The sequence below is a fragment of the Vigna unguiculata genome, chromosome 9 (assembly GCF_037176805.1).
Source record: "Vigna unguiculata cultivar grain cowpea cultivar isolate G323 ecotype 2 chromosome 9, ASM3717680v1, whole genome shotgun sequence".
Classification (NCBI taxonomy): Eukaryota; Viridiplantae; Streptophyta; class Magnoliopsida; order Fabales; family Fabaceae; genus Vigna; species Vigna unguiculata.
In genome coordinates, this window is record NC_140800.1 from 18,840,035 (window position 1) to 18,863,874 (window position 23,840).

General features: G+C 38.2%; 2 protein-coding genes and 2 non-coding genes across 4 annotated transcripts; 2 read left to right on the forward strand and 2 right to left on the reverse strand.

Annotated features, from left to right (window-relative positions):
- Positions 1–2,885: 2,885 nt before the first annotated feature.
- Positions 2,886–8,410, reverse strand: LOC146883659 (uncharacterized). The gene is made up of 3 exons (XM_085666070.1): positions 6,053–8,410; positions 5,542–5,561; positions 2,886–3,469 (listed from the first exon to the last, which is right to left on the reverse strand). The coding sequence occupies exons 1-3, from the start codon at positions 8,283–8,285 to the stop codon at positions 3,017–3,019; spliced, it is 2,706 nt and encodes a 901-aa protein (XP_085522196.1). The 5' UTR covers positions 8,286–8,410; the 3' UTR covers positions 2,886–3,016.
- On the forward strand, positions 7,789–7,895 carry LOC114164922 (small nucleolar RNA R71). Its single transcript, XR_003599657.2, has one exon. It is a non-coding gene; the product is annotated as a small nucleolar RNA R71 (small nucleolar RNA).
- Positions 8,411–13,745: 5,335 nt separating the features above from the next.
- Positions 13,746–19,270, reverse strand: LOC146883660 (uncharacterized). Its single transcript, XM_085666087.1, has 3 exons — positions 16,913–19,270; positions 16,402–16,421; positions 13,746–14,329 (listed from the first exon to the last, which is right to left on the reverse strand). The coding sequence occupies exons 1-3, from the start codon at positions 19,143–19,145 to the stop codon at positions 13,877–13,879; spliced, it is 2,706 nt and encodes a 901-aa protein (XP_085522213.1). The 5' UTR covers positions 19,146–19,270; the 3' UTR covers positions 13,746–13,876.
- On the forward strand, positions 18,649–18,755 carry LOC146883661 (small nucleolar RNA R71). Its single transcript, XR_014984742.1, has one exon. It is a non-coding gene; the product is annotated as a small nucleolar RNA R71 (small nucleolar RNA).
- Positions 19,271–23,840: the final 4,570 nt, after the last annotated feature.

A 23,840-nucleotide genomic window follows, 5' to 3' on the forward strand; every position in this document is an offset into this window, starting at 1 on the left:
CTCAAGCAATATCAATTTGTCAACAAACAGTGGAAACACTCAAACTGTTTAAGGATTCACACACTCACTGGGTTTTCTGGTTTATTTCCTTGGTATCTCACTTGTTGTTACAACTGATTATCTTGACTAACTATGCAGCACTAATATCCTAATTCTATTTAATTATGAATTCAACCAAAATTTCCTTTTTTCACCTCTGTGTTCAGTTCACTCAGTTGTTCTAGACTCAGGATACTTATTGAAATCAGATTTCTCTTTAACCAATTTCCTCAAGAAAGATTTTCAAAATGATTCCCAAAAAATTTTAACTGTCTCTAAGTATTATGCACAAAATACTAAGCCAAAAGGTAAAGTTAAACAGTTAATTAACTAGATAATATAACATTCTAGCCAAAACAACTAAAGCAAAATAGTAGTAATTACATAAATACTGCAGAATACTAAAAGAAAAAGAACAATGAAACCGTATTTATAGAGTTTGAAGGGTGGAATGGTGCTGTGAATCAATCTCCTCCAAAATCAATCTCATCCTCAATGTCTGCTCCATCTGTGTCAGTAGCTCCTGATGGTCCCTCACCTGCATCAGGTCCACCTCCCCCTGAGAAAATAGGACTGTCCCCAGGCCACTGTAGATAAGTGAAGAATTCTGGTGGAGTTATGCCTGGGTATGGTCCGCGGACATTGTGATAGAGGTACTCCTGAAGGTGGAGTTGTCCTCTGTGAATAGAAGCATTTTGCTGGTGAGTGTGCTCCATCTGCAACCTCAGATATCTCATCTGCTCAAGCAATTCATTATTCATGTTGAGCTGAGGTTGCTGTGTGGGCCCTGTTTGTTGTTCTTCTCTTGCTGGTTGGTCTTCAGCTGGTTGGTCTTCAGCTTGTTGGTCCAACTGGGGCTCTTCTTACTGCTCCAAGTCCTCTGGGTGAGTACAAAAATGTTCAATGAATTTCTTGGTAATTGAAGGTCTTATCTTTTCAGTTAGGTCTACCTCCACCCCTTGTTCCTGGCAAAGAGCTGTGATCAAGGCCGGAAAACCCAAAGCACCTTTTGCCTTGTCATTCCTACTGTTGACTTCGTATCTCACAAATTTGTGGATCTCTTTAGATATAATTGTGGCGACGTCAACAGTGAGATCCTCCCTCATTATGCAATAAAGGAGATGACATCTAGGCACGTTCAAGTCTGACACATGACCAATGGGCACTATGTTTGCAAGTAAGAATGTGGTCCAGACTTGGGCTAATGTTTTCATATCCCCTCTTAGAATTCTGAGGGGATTTCCAGTGGGTCCGACTTGATAAGATCGATTTGCAGCGCATATAAGGAGGACCACTGCATTTTCGTCATAAGGTTCATGACTCCTCCTTCTTGTTGTGAAGTCACAACAAGAGTTGCCCTGGTTGTAAAGGTAGTGGGTTACCAAGAAATTCACTGATGGCTGCTCTATCATAATTTATCCACCTCCCCCTAACTTTAGATCTCTTTTCACCAGGATTGTCCTCAGAATAAGCATTTGCATAGAACTCCCTGACAATTTCTGGGTCAAATTTGGGAAGCGGGTCAGCCAACTTCATCCAGTTCCTCCTGATAAGGCCATTCAAGAAAGGATCATATTCATCTGGAAGTAGAACCACCTTTCTTTCTTTGATAAAGACCCAGTTCTTTATCTTTTCATAACGTTCTTCTCTTTCGGGGTCTCTAAAACGGTTGATTATTGGCCTTTCAGGAGAAGAGCTGCTTGCACGTCTTCTCCTTTTCCCTTTATTGGTTTCAATAACGGGATGTTTAGCTGTTGTCTTCGTTCTAGCCATTGACCTGCAAGTATGAGAATTAACCACCAAAAACATGACCAATTCAGCTTAATTCACTAACCAATCACAAACTAAGAACAATTTCAACATGGCATTTTAAGTAGGGCATTTTATCAAACACATGGAGTGCATTTTCAAATGGTGAAAAATTTTGAAACAAGTCAACCATAAGCAACCCACATTTTTCAATTTCAGCATCAATTCAAACTAAACCCCACAGTATAAACACAAAATGCATCAAATTATAGCATGGATACTACCTAGGGTTTACAAAAACACAAAAACGTGATTATGCTTGGTGAAATTGAAGAGAATGAGAGGTAGAGTTTACCTTAAAAAGGAATTAGCAAAGAGAGGCCAAAAATTAGGAGCTAAAATGCAGAGAAAAGACTGAATTGTGGCGCGCTCAAAATTGAAGAGAAGAGAAGGTGAGCGAGGGTTTGGAGAGAAGAGAGAAAGTGAACAAATCTGCCACTGTCCCTCACTTAAACGCGAATTCTCGCTTAAGCGAGATGAGCGTGGAGGAAAAAATTAAAAGTCTCGCGCAGGCGAGACTGTTTCGCCCAAAACACCCCTGATGCAGGGCATTCTCGCCCAGGCGAGATACTACTCGCTTAAGCGAGTATATCAGCAAACTTGGTTAGCTCAGGTTCTGCATATCTCGCCCAGGCGAGACATGTTTAGCTTGGGCGAGATTTTGTGCAGTTTTGGAAAACTCTGATTTTGCCACTTCTCAAATTTTTGCTCAACTTCTCCTCACTTGATTCATGATCCTTTCAATCCAAATAACTCTAAAACACGCATCAAACCATACTTCAGTCAATTCTCTATCATTCCAAAAAGTTTCACATCAACAAACTCAAAATCAAGCTTTTAAACTCAAATTTCACAATTTGGCCAAAACAAGGCAATTTTTAGCATTTGATGATCTCAATTCTGGCACCAAAACTCATTCCCATGCCTAGCATACCAATTTTGTTTAAAAACAACCAAAATTGCATGGTTTGCCTTATTGAGATGATTGGATGCTAAAATTCACCTTTTTACACACAAACATAGAGCTATAAACACAAACACATAATTACATACACAAACACATTTAATCACACAAAAGATGAAATTGAAGTGCAAAAACATAATTAAAACACTGGGTTGCCTCCCAGGAAGCGCTTGTTTAACGTCACGAGCCTGACGCCTGTTTCATTTAAGGTTCATCAAGTTGAATGATTGTGGCGAGCCTATCAATCTCACCACCAAGATAGGGCTTCAACCTTTGCCCGTTTACAACCCAGCTCCTTTTAGATTCGGGATCCTCTAGTTCAATGGCTCCATAAGGTCTCACATTCTTGACAAGAAATGGTCCTGACCATTTTGATTTTAGCTTTCCAGGGAATAGCCTCAACCTGGAATTGAACAATAACACTGATTGACCAGGATAAAATTCTCTTTTGAGAATTTTCTTGTCATGATACGCTTTCATCTTTTCCTTGTAGAGCTTAGAGGACTCATAAGCGCTGAGTCTCATTTCTTCCAATTCTTGCAGCTGTAATTTTCTCTTTTCTCCTGCTGCCTTTGGATCAAAATTCAAGAATTTCAAGGCCCAGAATGCCTTGTGCTCCAGTTCAACCGGTAAGTGACATGACTTACCATATACCAGCTGGAATGGGGATAAACCTGTGGGAGATTTATAAGCAGTTCTGTATGCCCAGAGTGCATCATCCAACTTCATCGACCAATCTTTTCTTGAAGATGCTACAGTCTTCTCTAGAATACGCTTGATTTCCCTGTTTGACACCTCCGCTTGTCCATTGGTCTGTGGATGATAAGGTGATGCAATTTTATGCCGCACTCCATAATGTTCCAAACATTTCTGAAGTTGAGCATTGCAAAAGTGTGAACCACCATCACTAATCAAAACTCTTGGAGTACCAAACCTGCAAAAGATGTTCCGCTTGAGAAATTTGATTACAGTTTTGGCATCGGCCTTAGGAGCTGCTACTGCTTCAACCCACTTCGTCACATAATCAACTGCCACCAAAATGTATTCATTTGAGAAAGAAGATGGCAGTGGTCCCATAAAGTCAATTCCCCAACAATCAAAAGCCTCAACCTCTAAAATGATATTCAGTGGCATTTCATGTCTTTTTGAGATTCCCCCTATTCTCTGACAGCTGTTGCAGTGTTGCACATATTTGTGTGCGTCTTTGAATAAGGTGGGCCAATAAAATCAAGACTGGAGGACTTTTGCAGCTGTCCTCTCTCCATTAAAGTGCCCTCCATATGGGGAATTATGACAGTGCCACAGAATGCTTTTTGCCTCATCATCGGATACACACCTTCTCAACAATTGATCAGCTCCAATTTTGAACAAATGAGGATCATCCCATACATATTGGTGTGCATCTTTCAGGAATTTCCTCTTCTGGTGCCAATTAAAATCTTCAGGTATGACCCCTGCAGCTTTGAAATTGGCCATGTCAGCAAACCATGGCCTTTCTTGCACCATCATCAATTTTTCATCAGGAAACTCCTCCTGCACCTCTGATTGAGTGTTGGTCACCTCAGTATTAACCAATCTAGACAGATGATCAGCTACAAAGTTTTCACTTCCCTTTTTGTCCTTGATCACCAAATCAAATTCCTGCAACAATAAGATCCATCTAATTAGTCTTGGTTTTGAATCAGATTTGGTTAACAAATATTTAATTGCAGCATGATCAGTATATACAGTGACAGATGAACCAATCAAATATGCTCTAAATTTTTCCAATGAATAAACTATAGCTAGCAATTCCTTTTCAGTTGTTGCATAATTAATTTGAGCTTCATTAAGGACTTTGCTAGCATAGTGTATAGCATGAAAAACTTTGGATTTCCTCTGTCCTAAAACTGCTCCTATGGCATAGTCACTTGCATCACACATTAACTCAAAGCCTAAATTCCAATCAGGAGCAATTATCACAGGAGCTGAAACCAATTTCTGTTTTAACAATTCAAATGCATGCAAACATTCAACATCAAAATTAAAAGGTGTATCCTTGTTGAGCAGATTGCTGAGTGGTTTGGCAATTCTGGAGAAATCTTTGATGAATCGTCTGTAGAACCCAGCATGACCTAAAAAACTCCTGATACCCTTTACATTTTTGGGTGGTGGCAGCTTTTCAATGATCTCCACTTTAGCTTTATCAACTTCAATACCTTTAGCAGAGATTTTGTGGCCCAGCACCACACCTTCAGTTACCATAAAATGGCACTTTTCCCAATTCAAAACCAGATTAGTATCAACACACCGCTTCAGTACGGTGTTTAAGTTTTCCAGGCATTGATCAAATGAAGCCCCAAATACAGAGAAGTCGTCCATAAAGACTTCTATGCATTTTTCCACCAAGTCCGAGAAAATTGCAAGCATGCATCGTTGAAAGGTTGCTGGTGCGTTACACAATCCAAACGGCATTTTCCTGTAAGCAAACACACCAAAAGGACAAGTAAAAGCAGTTTTTTCTTGGTCTTCTGGATCCACTGCAATTTGATTATAACCAGAATATCCATCCAGAAAACAATAGAAAGCTTGCCCTGCTAACCTTTCTAGCATTTGATCCATGAAAGGTAAAGGAAAATGATCTTTCCTAGTGGCCTGATTTAATTTTCTATAATCTATACACATTCTCCAACCTGTGACTGTTCTAGTAGGAATTAATTCATTTTTATCATTACAAATAACAGTCATACCTCCTTTTTTTTGGAACTACCTGGACCGGGCTGACCCAGGCACTGTCAGAGATTGGATAGATCATACCTGCATCAAGTAACTTCATTACTTCTTTCTTGACCACCTCTTTCATGGTTGGATTCAATCGCCGCTGAGGCTGTGCTACAGGCTTGTAGTCTTGCTCTATATGAATTTTGTGCATACAGTAGGATGGACTGATTCCTTTAAGATCAGATAAAGTCCAACCTATTGCACCCTCGTTGGCTTTAAGAACTGAAATCAACTTTTCTTCTTCAGAAGCCGTTAAAGCACTACTAATCACCACTGGTTTGTTACCTCCATCTGCAAGAAACACATATTTTAAATGAGGAGGTAATACCTTTAGCTCCAGCTTCTGACTTTCAGTTCTATTTTCTTGCTGCAATTTCTCTGGCTGTATATCATTTGATTCAATTTCTTTTGTTGAATTCAGATGTGTTAGGTATTCATCAATTTCCTTTTCTTCATCTTCCTCCAGATCATCACAAGCACCAATCAAAGCTTTTTCTAATGGGCTTGCCTTTGTCAATTGTTTCCTGGATGATAGAAAAATTTCATCTATCACATCCATCCTGAAGCATTGTTGCTTGTCCTTCGGGTGTTGCATTGCTTCAAATACATTAAAGTTGACTTCATCATCTTGCACCCTGACCTTTAATTTGCCATCATCGACATCAATAATGACCTTGGCCGTCTTCATGAAAGGTCTTCCCAGTATTAGAGGAACTTCAGTGTCTTCCTCAATATCCATTACTACAAAATCAATTGGGAACATGAATTTGTCAACCTTAACCAAGACATCCTCTGCCACACCATAGGGATACTTCATGGATCTGTCAGCTAGCTGTAATGTCATCCGTGTAGGCCTCACTTCCAGATCTCCTATTCTCTTTAGCATAGACAAAGGCATCAGATTTATACTGGCACCCAGATCAAGCAATGCCTTTCCCACTGGTAATGTCCCGATTGTAACTGGAATAGTGAAGCTCCCAGGGTCTTTAGATTTCTGAGGTAATGATTTCTGAATTATAGCACTACACCCTGCTTCAAGCTCCACTGTCTCTTCAGAGAATCTTCTCTTTTTTGTTAGGAGCTCTTTCATGAATTTTGCATATGTCGGCATCTGCTCCATAGCTTCCACAAAGGGGATGTTAATCTGCAGTCGCTTGAAAATGTCCATGAATCTTGCAAACTGCCTTTCCTTGTCTTTTTTGGAGGGATTTTGAGGGTATGGTAGGCTCTTCAACTGAGGCACCTGTTTCTCACCCTTCTCCCTCTTTTTCTCCTCACTTTTATTTTTTTCTTCCTTTTCTTCTCTCTTATTTACAAACTCTCTTTTATTTTTTTCTTCCTCTCCCTCACACTCATTTTTTTCATTCTCTCTCTCTTTTTCCTCCAACACCTCCTCCTCTACACCCAGGTTGTCTCCAATCCCTCTTCCCACAACTTTACCACTTCGAGTGGTAATAGATTTACAATGCTCCTTTGGATTAGTCTGTGTGTTGGCTGAAAATTGACTTGTCTGCTGATCTGATAATTGTTTTGCCAACTGTCCAACCTGTGTTTCAAGATTTCTGATTGAAGCTTCTGTATTCTTCTGATTAGTCAAAGAAGCTTGCATAAACTTTTCCAAAGTATCCTCCAGTTTAGATGTTCTGTCATGCACCGAAGGATAATGTTGTTGTTGTTGTTGATAAGGAGGTTGTCTGTTTGAAGGACCAGCATCTTGCTTCCATCCAAAATTCTGATTTGGATTGTTTCTCCACCCCTGTGAAAAGTTGTTATTGTTGGAGAAATTTCCTGGTCTTCCTTGGTTGCTCACATATTGAACTTCTCCTTGTGAGCTACTCTGATAAGAACAATGACCATTTGGATGATCTCCTCCACAGAAGTCACATCTCATGGGTTGTTGACTAGGAGAAGATTGCACAACTTGCAACTGCTCTGGTAATTTAGACATCTGCTTTGTCAGTGCTTCAATCTGTTGAGTCAGAATCTTATTCTGAACTAAGATCGCATCTGTAGTACTAAGATCAAGCACTCCCTTCCTCTGAACAGTTTGCCTATTATGCTGAGCTTGATGATCTGTGGATGCTAATGCCTCAATGATTCTTGTTGCTTGTTCTGCATCTACACTCATCATTGTTCCACCTGCTGCTGCATCTAATATCATCTTGGTGTCAGGCCTCAGACCATTACAGAATATGTTCAACTGAGCAATATCCTCAAATCCGTGATTTGGGCATTTCCTCAATAAGGAATTGAACCGCTCCCAAGCTTCACAGAATGGTTCATCTGGTCCTTGCCTAAACATTGAAACATCAGCTTTGGCTTTGATGTAGCGAGATGGTGGAAAGAATCTGTTCAAAAACTTCTCCTCAACATCCTTCCAACTATTCAAACTCTGATTTGGATGTGACTTAAGCCATTCCTTTGCTTTACCTGCCAAAGAAAAAGGAAACAACCGCATGTATACATGCTCAAGATCTCCTTCTTGAAAGCCCATGGTTCCTATCAATTCATAGAATGTAGAGAGATGAGTGTATGGATCTTCATTATCCATTCCAGTGAATTGATGAGAACTGATCAAGCTGAGGAAAGCTGGCTTCATCTCCAGAGTTTTAGTGGTGGATGGTATTGCTATGCTAGAAAAATATCTCGGCCCTTGTTGCATAGCATAGTCTCCAAGTGTCTTCCTGGCTGGAGCTGGTCTCTGATTCTCCATGTTTTCTGATTGAGGTGTGATGGAAGTACTGGAAGATTCTTCCCTTGTCTTTCCTTGCTTCTTTTTGCTTTTGCCTCTGTTCCTTCTAGCTGTCTTTTCTATCTCCGGGTCAAATGCTAATCGATCTTCAGTAACCTAACCTCTTAAGAGCATAAATCAAACAGCTCAAGCAAGGATTAGTATAAAGGGAAAATTTAATAAGCTATCTAATAAAGAAAAATATACACAAAGCTGGATGAGATAACTAGAAATTTCAAAAGAACACCGTTCCCCAGCAACGGCGCCAAAAATACTTGTTGAATCTCTTGGCAAGCGTACCAAAAGTCAACTGTAGTATAATGATTTGAAGTAAGAGTGTCGAACCCACGAGGAACGGATTCAGTTGAAATAATTAATTATCTCGATCAGCATATATATACAGAGATTTTAAATTTGATTTGACATTAACCTTTGCATAAAATTAATACAGTAAAAGCGGAAAAGTTTAGAAAAATACAGTAAAAGAAACTGGGATTGAATTTCATCTATCTCCCTTGTCTGTAATTTGGATGAATATAAAATATAACATCTGAAAATACCAATATTGATGCACACTCAAAAATCATTTATACCGATCCCTCGCGTATAAAATTCATAAGATTGGTTTTCTGAATATTGATTCCTCACATATTCAACAAACTATCCAGCATTACGGTCGAGTGTTAAAAGCAATTGATATATTGAGATCTATTCCTAGCATCACAGTATATCAAGTATCATTGTTCAAATCAGATTTTCAGAAATACTTTCCAGTCAGATCTAAAAATCAAAATCAAAACATCTATTGATCAGATAGAAGTAAGCATTAAGAGTAGAACAATAATACCAATACTGAGTAAAACAGAAATGCTATATATAAATATCACCAGATTACATTCAAGTTCGAGTAGATTACATTCAATCCCACGGAGAAGATTAGCCACTCATGGTAGCTATCAAAATCCTATGAGCTAAGAAGAAGAAGAAGAAAATGAGAAACTGATGCTCCTGGTATCAACTCTGCAGCACGGACCTCTTCTCTCCCAAAATTCCAAGCTACCCTGCAGTTCTGAACCTCCAAAATATATATACAGCCCGAACTCTCGCTTGGGCTACTGAATCTCGCTTGGGCGAGATAGAGTACTTCAGCATGAAGGAAGGGTCTCGCTTGGGCCACTCATTCTCGCTTAGACGAGATAGATTTCTTCACGTTGAAGGAATGTCTCGCTTGGGCGACCATGTTCTTGCTTAGGCGAGAATTGAAAAACTGGCATGGCTTCTTCACGAAATCTCGCTTAAGCGAGATCAAGCTCGCTTGAGCGAGAAAGGCGGCAAGTGTCTCGCTTAGGCGAGAAGACTTTAACTTTTGGGCGAGCTTGTCCTAGCTTGAGCGAAACACCTTAGTTCTAAGCGACCTGTAGCAGATTTTCCTCCTTTTCTTCTCTATTTCTTGCTTTCTCCTTCACTCTTCTTGAGTTCTCTTTAATCTCTCCTGAAAAACACACAAAATAGGATCAAATGATTTCTTTAATTCAAAACTTGGAAGCATGTGACTGAAACTTAGATTTAGGGAGAATCAATATGAAATGAACACAAATTTAAAGCATAAGTGCCAGAGTTTGTTATGAATCTTTACTGAATTTTGGCACTTATCAACTCCCCCCAACCTAGCATCTTGCTTGTCCTTAAGCAAAGTAACAAAATCAACAGCCATTCAAAACTAAAAATGAAATTGGTTATTGAGAAATCATTTTCACAGTTCTTGTCCAGACAACTTTTGCATTCCAAACCACAGATTCAAAATCAGAAGCAAATGGTGAATCCAATTATCAAACAACAGTAGGATAAGAGTGCAACTAATTTTTCAGGAAAACCAATTGTAAGAACAAATGATTCTAACCAAGGAAATTCTCTCTTAAATCTCACAGGCATGTGTTTTTCTCATTTTCCACTGGATTTCAACAAATCAAAATTGCTAGTCATTTTCAATTTAACCACAAACACACATTCAGCATGGATCTTAAGGTCTTTTCAAGGTTGTAATGAGGCTAGGCTTTCAAGAATAATGGTTTTCCAAGATTACCAAAAGCACAACTTAGAAAAGAGAGCATAACTACAATTCAAACCCAATTCTACTCTCCATTCCTCACAATTCAGACCTCAATACACCAAGTTTCTTTTTCATTCATAATTCACTCTTATCTCTTTTTGTTGTTTTCTTTTCTTTCCTTTTTTTTTTTTGAGTAAATGTATACATTCCTACACAATACTAGAGAGTGAATTATGATACTCAGCCCTTTTCTTCCTTAAGTGCAATTCTACCAACCAATTACCCTTACAGTTGAAAAATACACCTATGCTCTCTATCCCTAAGTGTGCAAAGGGAAAGGATAATAATTCAAGTTAAGGTTAAGGTGCATAATTCAAACAATTAGGCTCAAATGGGCTATCAACAAAGGATGATTATTTACAGGTTGGCTATTTGGCACTGAGTTATAAATTCAACAAAATTGCCTTAATCATTTCCATGCTTCAAATGTGATGTTATTAAATGAAAACTCAAGCAATATCAATTTGTCAACAAACAGTGGAAACACTCAAACTGTTTAAGGATTCACACACTCACTGGGTTTTCTGGTTTATTTCCTTGGTATCTCACTTGTTGTTACAACTGATTATCTTGACTAACTATGCAGCACTAATATCCTAATTCTATTTAATTATGAATTCAACCAAAATTTCCTTTTTTCACCTCTGTGTTCAGTTCACTCAGTTGTTCTAGACTCAGGATACTTATTGAAATCAGATTTCTCTTTAACCAATTTCCTCAAGAAAGATTTTCAAAATGATTCCCAAAAAATTTTAACTGTCTCTAAGTATTATGCACAAAATACTAAGCCAAAAGGTAAAGTTAAACAGTTAATTAACTAGATAATATAACATTCTAGCCAAAACAACTAAAGCAAAATAGTAGTAATTACATAAATACTGCAGAATACTAAAAGAAAAAGAACAATGAAACCGTATTTATAGAGTTTGAAGGGTGGAATGGTGCTGTGAATCAATCTCCTCCAAAATCAATCTCATCCTCAATGTCTGCTCCATCTGTGTCAGCAGCTCCTGATGGTCCCTCACCTGCATCAGGTCCACCTCCCCCTGAGAAAATAGGACTGTCCCCAGGCCGCTGTAGATAAGTGAAGAATTCTGGTGGAGTTATGCCTGGGTATGGTCCGCGGACATTGTGATAGAGGTACTCCTGAAGGTGGAGTTGTCCTCTATGAATAGAAGCATTTTGCTGGTGAGTGTGCTCCATCTGCAACCTCAGATATCTCATCTGCTCAAGCAATTCATTATTCATGTTGAGCTGAGGTTGCTGTGTGGGCCCTGTTTGTTGTTCTTCTCTTGCTGGTTGGTCTTCAGCTGGTTGGTCTTCAGCTTGTTGGTCCAACTGGGGCTCTTCTTGCTGCTCCAAGTCCTCTGGGTGAGTACAAAAATGTTCAATGAATTTCTTGGTAATTGAAGGTCTTATCTTTTCAGTTAGGTCTACCTCCACCCCTTGTTCCTGGCAAAGAGCTGTGATCAAGGCCGGAAAACCCAAAGCACCTTTTGCCTTGTCATTCCTACTGTTGACTTCGTATCTCACAAATTTGTGGATCTCTTCAGATATAATTGTGGCGACGTCAACAGTGAGATCCTCCCTCATTATGCAATAAAGGAGATGACATCTAGGCACGTTCAAGTCTGACACATGACCAATGGGCACTATGTTTGCAAGTAAGAATGTGGTCCAGACTTGGGCTAATGTTTTCATATCCCCTCTTAGAATTCTGAGGGGATTTCCAGTGGGTCCGACTTGATAAGATCGATTTGCAGCGCATATAAGGAGGACCACTGCATTTTCGTCATAAGGTTCATGACTCCTCCTTCTTGTTGTGAAGTCACAACAAGAGTTGCCCTGGTTGTAAAGGTAGTGGGTTACCAAGAAATTCACTGATGGCTGCTCTATCATAATTTATCCACCTCCCCCTAACTTTAGATCTCTTTTCACCAGGATTGTCCTCAGAATAAGCATTTGCATAGAACTCCCTGACAATTTCTGGGTCAAATTTGGGAAGCGGGTCAGCCAACTTCATCCAGTTCCTCCTGATAAGGCCATTCAAGAAAGGATCATATTCATCTGGAAGTAGAACCACCTTTCTTTCTTTGATAAAGACCCAGTTCTTTATCTTTTCATAACGTTCTTCTCTTTCGGGGTCTCTAAAACGGTTGATTATTGGCCTTTCAGGAGAAGAGCTGCTTGCACGTCTTCTCCTTTTCCCTTTATTGGTTTCAATAACGGGATGTTTAGCTGTTGTCTTCGTTCTAGCCATTGACCTGCAAGTATGAGAATTAACCACCAAAAACATGACCAATTCAGCTTAATTCACTAACCAATCACAAACAAGAACAATTTCAACATGGCATTTTAAGTAGGGCATTTTATCAAACACATGGAGTGCATTTTCAAATGGTGAAAAATTTTGAAACAAGTCAACCATAAGCAACCCACATTTTTCAATTTCAGCATCAATTCAAACTAAACCCCACAGTATAAACACAAAATGCATCAAATTATAGCATGGATACTACCTAGGGTTTACAAAAACACAAAAACGTGATTATGCTTGGTGAAATTGAAGAGAATGAGAGGTAGAGTTTACCTTAAAAAGGAATTAGCAAAGAGAGGCCGAAAATTAGGAGCTAAAATGCAGAGAAAAGACTGAATTGTGGCGCGCTCAAAATTGAAGAGAAGAGAAGGTGAGCGAGGGTTTGGAGAGAAGAGAGAAAGTGAACAAATCTGCCACTGTCCCTCACTTAAACGCGAATTCTCGCTTAAGCGAGATGAGCGTGGAGGAAAAAATTAAAAGTCTCGCGCAGGCGAGACTGTTTCGCCCAAAACACCCCTGATGCAGGGCATTCTCGCCCAGGCGAGATACTACTCGCTTAAGCGAGTATATCAGCAAACTTGGTTAGCTCAGGTTCTGCATATCTCGCCCAGGCGAGACATGTTTAGCTTGGGCGAGATTTTGTGCAGTTTTGGAAAACTCTGATTTTGCCACTTCTCAAATTTTTGCTCAACTTCTCCTCACTTGATTCATGATCCTTTCAATCCAAATAACTCTAAAACACGCATCAAACCATACTTCAGTCAATTCTCTATCATTCCAAAAAGTTTCACATCAACAAACTCAAAATCAAGCTTTTAAACTCAAATTTCACAATTTGGCCAAAACAAGGCAATTTTTAGCATTTGATGATCTCAATTCTGGCACCAAAACTCATTCCCATGCCTAGCATACCAATTTTGTTTAAAAACAACCAAAATTGCATGGTTTGCCTTATTGAGATGATTGGATGCTAAAATTCACCTTTTTACACACAAACATAGAGCTATAAACACAAACACATAATTACATACACAAACACATTTAATCACACAAAAGATGAAATTGAAGTGCAAAAACATAATTAAAACACTGGGTTGCCTCCCAGGAAGCGCTTGTTTAACGTCACGAGCCTGACGCCTGTTTCATTTAAGGTTCATCAAGTTGAATGATTGTGGCGAGCCTATCAATCTCACCACCAAGATAGGGCTTCAACCTTTGCCCGTTTACAACCCAGCTCCTTTTAGATTCGGGATCCTCTAGTTCAATGGCTCCATAAGGTCTCACATTCTTGACAAGAAATGGTCCTGACCATTTTGATTTTAGCTTTCCAGGGAATAGCCTCAACCTGGAATTGAACAATAACACTGATTGACCAGGATAAAATTCTCTTTTGAGAATTTTCTTGTCATGATACGCTTTCATCTTTTCCTTGTAGAGCTTAGAGGACTCATAAGCGCTGAGTCTCATTTCTTCCAATTCTTGCAGCTGTAATTTTCTCTTTTCTCCTGCTGCCTTTGGATCAAAATTCAAGAATTTCAAGGCCCAGAATGCCTTGTGCTCCAGTTCAACCGGTAAGTGACATGACTTACCATATACCAGCTGGAATGGGGATAAACCTGTGGGAGATTTATAAGCAGTTCTGTATGCCCAGAGTGCATCATCCAACTTCATCGACCAATCTTTTCTTGAAGATGCTACAGTCTTCTCTAGAATACGCTTGATTTCCCTGTTTGACACCTCCGCTTGTCCATTGGTCTGTGGATGATAAGGTGATGCAATTTTATGCCGCACTCCATAATGTTCCAAACATTTCTGAAGTTGAGCATTGCAAAAGTGTGAACCACCATCACTAATCAAAACTCTTGGAGTACCAAACCTGCAAAAGATGTTCCGCTTGAGAAATTTGATTACAGTTTTGGCATCGGCCTTAGGAGCTGCTACTGCTTCAACCCACTTCGTCACATAATCAACTGCCACCAAAATGTATTCATTTGAGAAAGAAGATGGCAGTGGTCCCACAAAGTCAATTCCCCAACAATCAAAAGCCTCAACCTCTAAAATGATATTCAGTGGCATTTCATGTCTTTTTGAGATTCCCCCTATTCTCTGACAGCTGTTGCAGTGTTGCACATATTTGTGTGCGTCTTTGAATAAGGTGGGCCAATAAAATCAAGACTGGAGGACTTTTGCAGCTGTCCTCTCTCCATTAAAGTGCCCTCCATATGGGGAATTATGACAGTGCCACAGAATGCTTTTTGCCTCATCATCGGATACACACCTTCTCAACAATTGATCAGCTCCAATTTTGAACAAATGAGGATCATCCCATACATATTGGTGTGCATCTTTCAGGAATTTCCTCTTCTGGTGCCAATTAAAATCTTCAGGTATGACCCCTGCAGCTTTGAAATTGGCCATGTCAGCAAACCATGGCCTTTCTTGCACCATCATCAATTTTTCATCAGGAAACTCCTCCTGCACCTCTGATTGAGTGTTGGTCACCTCAGTATTAACCAATCTAGACAGATGATCAGCTACAAAGTTTTCACTTCCCTTTTTGTCCTTGATCACCAAATCAAATTCCTGCAACAATAAGATCCATCTAATTAGTCTTGGTTTTGAATCAGATTTGGTTAACAAATATTTAATTGCAGCATGATCAGTATATACAGTGACAGATGAACCAATCAAATATGCTCTAAATTTTTCCAATGAATAAACTATAGCTAGCAATTCCTTTTCAGTTGTTGCATAATTAATTTGAGCTTCATTAAGGACTTTGCTAGCATAGTGTATAGCATGAAAAACTTTGGATTTCCTCTGTCCTAAAACTGCTCCTATGGCATAGTCACTTGCATCACACATTAACTCAAAGCCTAAATTCCAATCAGGAGCAATTATCACAGGAGCTGAAACCAATTTCTGTTTTAACAATTCAAATGCATGCAAACATTCAACATCAAAATTAAAAGGTGTATCCTTGTTGAGCAGATTGCTGAGTGGTTTGGCAATTCTGGAGAAATCTTTGATGAATCGTCTGTAGAACCCAGCATAACCTAAAAAACTCCTGAAACCCTTTACATTTTTGGGTGGTGGCAGCTTTTCAATGATCTCCACTTTAGCTTTATCAACTTCAATACCTTTAGCAGAGATTTTGTGGCCCAGCACCACACCTTCAGTTACCATAAAATGGCACTTTTCCCAATTCAAAACCAGATTAGTATCAACACACCGCTTCAGTACGGTGTTTAAGTTTTCCAGGCATTGATCAAATGAAGCCCCAAATACAGAGAAGTCGTCCATAAAGACTTCTATGCATTTTTCCACCAAGTCCGAGAAAATTGCAAGCATGCATCGTTGAAAGGTTGCTGGTGCGTTACACAATCCAAACGACATTATCCTGTAAGCAAACACACCAAAAGGACAAGTAAAAGCAGTTTTTTCTTGGTCTTCTGGATCCACTGCAATTTGATTATAACCAGAATATCCATCCAGAAAACAATAGAAAGCTTGCCCTGCTAACCTTTCTAGCATTTGATCCATGAAAGGTAAAGGAAAATGATCTTTCCTAGTGGCCTGATTTAATTTTCTATAATCTATACACATTCTCCAACCTGTGACTGTTCTAGTAGGAATTAATTCATTTTTATCATTACAAATAACAGTCATACCTCCTTTTTTTTGGAACTACCTGGACCGGGCTGACCCAGGCACTGTCAGAGATTGGATAGATCATACCTGCATCAAGTAACTTCATTACTTCTTTCTTGACCACCTCTTTCATGGTTGGATTCAATCGCCACTGAGGCTGTGCTACAGGCTTGTAGTCTTGCTCCATATGAATTTTGTGCATACAGTAGGATGGACTGATTCCTTTAAGATCAGATAAAGTCCAACCTATTGCACCCTCGTTGGCTTTAAGAACTGAAATCAACTTTTCTTCTTCAGAAGCCGTTAAAGCACTACTAATCACCACTGGTTTGTTACCTCCATCTGCAAGAAACACATATTTTAAATGAGGAGGTAATACCTTTAGCTCCAGCTTCTGACTTTCAGTTCTATTTTCTTGCTGCAATTTCTCCGGCTGTATATCATTTGATTCAATTTCTTTTGCTGAATTCAGATGTGTTAGGTATTCATCAATTTCCTTTTCTTCATCTTCCTCCAGATCATCACAAGCACCAATCAAAGCTTTTTCTAATGGGCTTGCCTTTGTCAATTGTTTCCTGGATGATAGAAAAATTTCATCTATCACATCCATCCTGAAGCATTGTTGCTTGTCCTTCGGGTGCTGCATTGCTTCAAATACATTAAAGTTGACTTCATCATCTTGCACCCTGACCTTTAATTTGCCATCATCGACATCAATAATGACCTTGGCCGTCTTCATGAAAGGTCTTCCCAGTATTAGAGGAACTTCAGTGTCTTCCTCAATATCCATTACTACAAAATCAATTGGGAACATGAATTTGTCAACCTTAACCAAGACATCCTCTGCCACACCATAGGGATACTTCATGGATCTGTCAGCTAGCTGTAATGTCATCCGTGTAGGCCTCACTTCCAGATCTCCTATTCTCTTTAGCATAGACAAAGGCATCAGATTTATACTGGCACCCAGATCAAGCAATGCCTTTCCCACTGGTAATGTCCCGATTGTAACTGGAATAGTGAAGCTCCCAGGGTCTTTAGATTTCTGAGGTAATGATTTCTGAATTATAGCACTACACCCTGCTTCAAGCTCCACTGTCTCTTCAGAGAATCTTCTCTTTTTTGTTAGGAGCTCTTTCATGAATTTTGCATATGTCGGCATCTGCTCCATAGCTTCCACAAAGGGGATGTTAATCTGCAGTCGCTTGAAAATGTCCATGAATCTTGCAAACTGCCTTTCCTTGTCTTTTTTGGAGGGATTTTGAGGGTATGGTAGGCTCTTCAACTGAGGCACCTGTTTCTCACCCTTCTCCCTCTTTTTCTCCTCACTTTTATTTTTTTCTTCCTTTTCTTCTCTCTTATTTACAAACTCTCTTTTATTTTTTTCTTCCTCTCCCTCACACTCATTTTTTTCATTCTCTCTCTCTTTTTCCTCCAACACCTCCTCCTCTACACCCAGGTTGTCTCCAATCCCTCTTCCCACAACTTTACCACTTCGAGTGGTAATAAATTTACAATGCTCCTTTGGATTAGTCTGTGTGTTGGCTGAAAATTGACTTGTCTGCTGATCTGATAATTGTTTTGCCAACTGTCCAACCTGTGTTTCAAGATTTCTGATTGAAGCTTCTGTATTCTTCTGATTAGTCAAAGAAGCTTGCATAAACTTTTCCAAAGTATCCTCCAGTTTAGATGTTCTGTCATGCATCGAAGGATAATGTTGTTGTTGTTGTTGATAAGGAGGTTGTCTGTTTGAAGGACCAGCATCTTGCTTCCATCCAAAATTCTGATTTGGATTGTTTCTCCACCCCTGTGAAAAGTTGTTATTGTTGGAGAAATTTCCTGGTCTTCCTTGGTTGCTCACATATTGAACTTCTCCTTGTGAGCTACTCTGATAAGAACAATGACCATTTGGATGATCTCCTCCACAGAAGTCACATCTCATGGGTTGTTGACTAGGAGAAGATTGCACAACTTGCAACTGCTCTGGTAATTTAGACATCTGCTTTGTGAGTGCTTCAATCTGTTGAGTCAGAATCTTATTCTGAACTAAGATCGCATCTGTAGTAATAAGATCAAGCACTCCCTTCCTCTGAACAGTTTGCCTATTATGCTGAGCTTGATGATCTGTGGATGCTAATGCCTCAATGATTCTTGTTGCTTGTTCTGCATCTACACTCATCATTGTTCCACCTGCTGCTGCATCTAATATCATCTTGGTGTCAGGCCTCAGACCATTACAGAATATGTTCAACTGAGCAATATCCTCAAATCCGTGATTTGGGCATTTCCTCAATAAGGAATTGAACCGCTCCCAAGCTTCACAAAATGGTTCATCTGGTCCTTGCCTAAACATTGAAACATCAGCTTTGGCTTTGATGTAGCGAGATGGTGGAAAGAATCTGTTCAAAAACTTCTCCTCAACATCCTTCCAACTATTCAAACTCTGATTTGGATGTGACTTAAGCCATTCCTTTGCTTTACCTGCCAAAGAAAAAGGAAACAACCGCATGTATACATGCTCAAGATCTCCTTCTTGAAAGCCCATGGTTCCTATCAATTCATAGAATGTAGAGAGATGAGTGTATGGATCTTCATTATCCATTCCAGTGAATTGATGAGAACTGATCAAGCTGAGGAAAGCTGGCTTCATCTCCAGAGTTTTAGTGGTGGATGGTATTGCTATGCTAGAAAAATATCTCGGCCCTTGTTGCATAGCATAGTCTCCAAGTGTCTTCCTGGCTGGAGCTGGTCTCTGATTCTCCATGTTTTCTGATTGAGGTGTGATGGAAGTACTGGAAGATTCTTCCCTTGTCTTTCCTTGCTTCTTTTTGCTTTTGCCTCTGTTCCTTCTAGCTGTCTTTTCTATCTCCGGGTCAAATGCTAATCGATCTTCAGTAACCTAACCTCTTAAGAGCATAAATCAAACAGCTCAAGCAAGGATTAGTATAAAGGGAAAATTTAATAAGCTATCTAATAAAGAAAAATATACACAAAGCTGGATGAGATAACTAGAAATTTCAAAAGAACACCGTTCCCCAGCAACGGCGCCAAAAATACTTGTTGAATCTCTTGGCAAGCGTACCAAAAGTCAACTGTAGTATAATGATTTGAAGTAAGAGTGTCGAACCCACGAGGAACGGATTCAGTTGAAATAATTAATTATCTCGATCAGCATATATATACAGAGATTTTAAATTTGATTTGACATTAACCTTTGCATAAAATTAATACAGTAAAAGCGGAAAAGTTTAGAAAAATACAGTAAAAGAAACTGGGATTGAATTTCATCTATCTCCCTTGTCTGTAATTTGGATGAATATAAAATATAACATCTGAAAATACCAATATTGATGCACACTCAAAAATCATTTATACCGATCCCTCGCGTATAAAATTCATAAGATTGGTTTTCTGAATATTGATTCCTCACATATTCAACAAACTATCCAGCATTACGGTCGAGTGTTAAAAGCAATTGATATATTGAGATCTATTCCTAGCATCACAGTATATCAAGTATCATTGTTCAAATCAGATTTTCAGAAATACTTTCCAGTCAGATCTAAAAATCAAAATCAAAACACCTTAGTTCTAGCTTGAGCGAGAAGACTTTAACTTTTGGGCGAGCTTGTCCTAGCTTGAGCGAAACACCTTAGTTCTGAGCGACCTGTAGCAGATTTTCCTCCTTTTCTTCTCTATTTCTTGCTTTCTCCTTCACTCTTCTTGAGTTCTCTTTAATCTCTCCTGAAAAACACACAAAATAGGATCAAATGATTTCTTTAATTCAAAACTTGGAAGCATGTGACTGAAACTTAGATTTAGGGAGAATCAATATGAAATGAACACAAATTTAAAGCATAAGTGCCAGAGTTTGTTATGAATCTTTACTGAATTTTGGCACTTATCAACATGCTCGCATGGGCGAGTAAACTAGTGCTCACCACTATTCACCCGTGCAACAACTAATTATTTGAGACCCAAACAACATTTATCAATATCCCATACAACCACAACAGCAACCTAGCACTTTAACCTCGAAAACGAAGCTAATTGTGATATGCATTGAAAATGCAAAACCCTAACTTCCCTTACCTGGAAAATGCTAGCCAAGGTCTCGAAAACTCAAACAGTTGAGCGCAGCAGCTCTAAGAGTAGATTCGAAGCTGGAAAATAGCGGAACAGGTTTAGGACAAACTCACTATGGTGAACCGTAATTAAAATCACAAAAATATATCTAGAGCGAAGAGGATACGGGTTGAAGACCAACTTACGTGACGTAGGAACGAATTTGAGCTAGCTTGAAGATAGAGGAGATCCAAACCCAGGCAGAGCTTCTATTCAAGGGGAAAATGGAGAGAGTAAGGTGTTAGTTTTGAAATGGTTGAAAAGCCAAGAAGGGGGGTTGAATTGGCTAGTTTAAAAATTTAGGCTATCTTTGGAAGCTAAAAACCACCTTTAGTTGAATCAAAATAGATCACCAAGTTAGGATGCAAACAGTACTGAACTGTACACTTTCAATCGATCAAAAACAGAGTTAACAGATTGATTTTACTAAACAGATTCTGTTCTGGTATAATCAATTGATTGAAACAGAAAAACAGTCGACTGAAATACTGGGAAAAATGCAGAAATGCGAATTTGAATTTTAAACCATAAACAATGCTCAAGAATGATCAAGACCAGTTCCAAATGATTATACAAACATGCTCAATGCTGCAGATGCTATGAAAACATGCAAGAACATGAAAAAGATGATTAAAGCACAAGATCTTGAAACTTTAAAATGAAAATGCAAGAGAGAAAGGTTAGAGAAGAGAGGACACCACGAATTTTTATACTGGTTCACTCAAACTTGAGCTACATCCAGTTTGTCAAGGCAACCTTAGCTTGACTTTGCACTGTTTCAAAAGTTTTACAAAGTATCCACCCTTACACTTCTAAAATATGCAAAAACACCACAAAAGACTCTTGAATCACACAAGAATCACACCAGCACAGCAAGAACCCTCTTGCAGACCTGGAAAACCTCTAGGCACACACACAAAGCTTGAGAAAGATCAAACCTTAGTGGTAGCACAACCTTGTCTACCACAAACCACTTTCTCCAAGCTTCAAACCAAGCCAAAAGCTTCAAGAATTGATCCATGATCAATCTTCAATAGCTGCAACACCTATGATCACGAAGGAGAGAGTTTCCACAAGTTTCCAGAACCAAATCGTGCTCTAAAATGATCAACAGACCTCTCTTTCGAAAATCACAGCTTTTATAGACAAACTGTTACGAAATTCAACAGGTTGATTTCACTTGACCTAAGTGAAATCAATCGATTAAAAACTAAATCAACTGATTGAATTTGTTGCAGTTTAAGACTACTAGAACCAACCTTTTAACCTGTTGAAAAACCATTCAAAAGATTAAAAACACAACAAAGACCAAACTACATCTAATTAATGCTTTAAGGTCTACAATATGAATTACAAACTACAAGTACACTTTCTTAATGATGTAACTACATGGAAAGCACACATTCCAGCCTTGATCACCATGGATATCATTAAATCTCCTTTCCTTCATCAATGTAGGCTTCATTCCAATGGTTATGGCTTCAAGATAGTTCAAAAGAGCTTCATTCAATCTTCATCAAATCTTCAAGAAGCAAACCACTTTAGCTTCTCATGTCAACATAAGGTACCATTTTTACAAAATGGTAGAAGTGAGGGGGGTTAGGCTGCCTTAGGGGTTTTGGACACCCTATGAGCCAGCCCTAGGCCCAACTGATTTGGGGCAACCTTCAAAAATTAGGACATAATAAATAGTGGGCCTTACACTCCTCCATTATTCACTCTTCTAAAAATATGGGTTTCTCTTCCACTTTTATCCCACAAAAAGTGCAACAGATTTTGGTTTTTTTTTTTCTCCCTCCATCTATATCTTGAGTAATCTACCAAATTCAAAACCATACTAGACTCTTCCATCCATCATATAAAGAGAGTGGTGAGACCAAAAAGGGGTTCCTTCTTTTCCTTTTTTTTCAAAAAAATATTAAACGAAGAGCTCTAAAAGGCATTGCTAAACCGACCAAGAGGCTAAGAATTTTTTCTTTGATTTGAGGAATACTATAGTGAAAGGTTTGATTTCTTTCATTTAATGAACATCAACTCAATACTCATCTTTTTATAGTTTCACTATTTCATCTTTTTATTGCACCACTCTTGTGTGACGTTTACTACATTACTATAGCCATTGATGAGTGCCCACATGAATCCTTAGTATAATATTATATTATTGTAATTAGCACACAGTGTTCTCAAAAATTATTCTCGTGAAGGCATTATTTAGATTTTATAATATTAGCAACTGCATCTCGTTTTGAAAAGTATTTCATTTGGTTTGTTCAAAGCTATTACATGATGGATATATGCTTTGTTGTATGCACTTGTTTAAAGGTTTGTCAATGAAATTGGTGGGACCTACACTACATCATTGGGAATTTTTTTTTCCGCAAAAGCACTGTTTGCTATCTTATTTACGTGAATAGCACACTGTATATAATTATTACATACATAACACACTTTTAGGCTTTAGGTGGGAATTCGATCCTCAGCACCCAAATTCCAGCCTTGGTTTTGCATTTTTTTTTTTTCATTTCCTAGTTAGAACTCGGTCCCCGAGACCCAAATTCTATACTGGTTTATTTTTTTTATATAAATAAATTAGAATTAAGGTTTTTGTATTTTTTAATAAAATAGATATAAGAGTTAAGTTTTTTTTTTTTTGTAAAAAATGTTGCATTAGAGATGAAATTTATTTTTTTTAAAAATATATTTAGTATTGTTCTTTTAGTTATTTTAGTTATTATTAGAAAAAATTAAAAAAAATAAATATTTTTTTTTGAATTTGTTGATTTAAAAATAGATTTTGTATTGTGTAGTGAGTTATTTTATGTGTAATTTGAAAATATAAAAGTCAATTTAATTTTATTTTATTTTAATAATTTGTGTAGTATTAATTATTTTAATAGATGTTTATAAATATTGAAATTATAGTTTTCTTTTAATTTTGGATAACTTTTAAAAATTGTATATTATAAACATTGCAATAATTTGTAAAAAATAATTTAAAAATGAACGAAATAACTAAAATAATTTAAAACCATTTCATTATTGTATTTTAAATAATTTTGTTATTTGTTTTTGGTTTATGTAAAATAAGTAACAATAAAAGATAATAAGAAAAAATGTACCATTGAATTGAATCAAGTATAAATTTATTGAACACAATTAAAAGTACAACATAAACAAAGTGGTTTGATGTGGATCATCTAAGTGTAGGGTTATTAGGACAATGATTTCTTGTGTGTCCTTCAATTCTATAATAGGAACAATTTTTTGATTGTCTTCCTTCCTTAATGTCCATCTCAGTCCTAATTCTACTTGATTTAGGACGACCCCTCTCGCT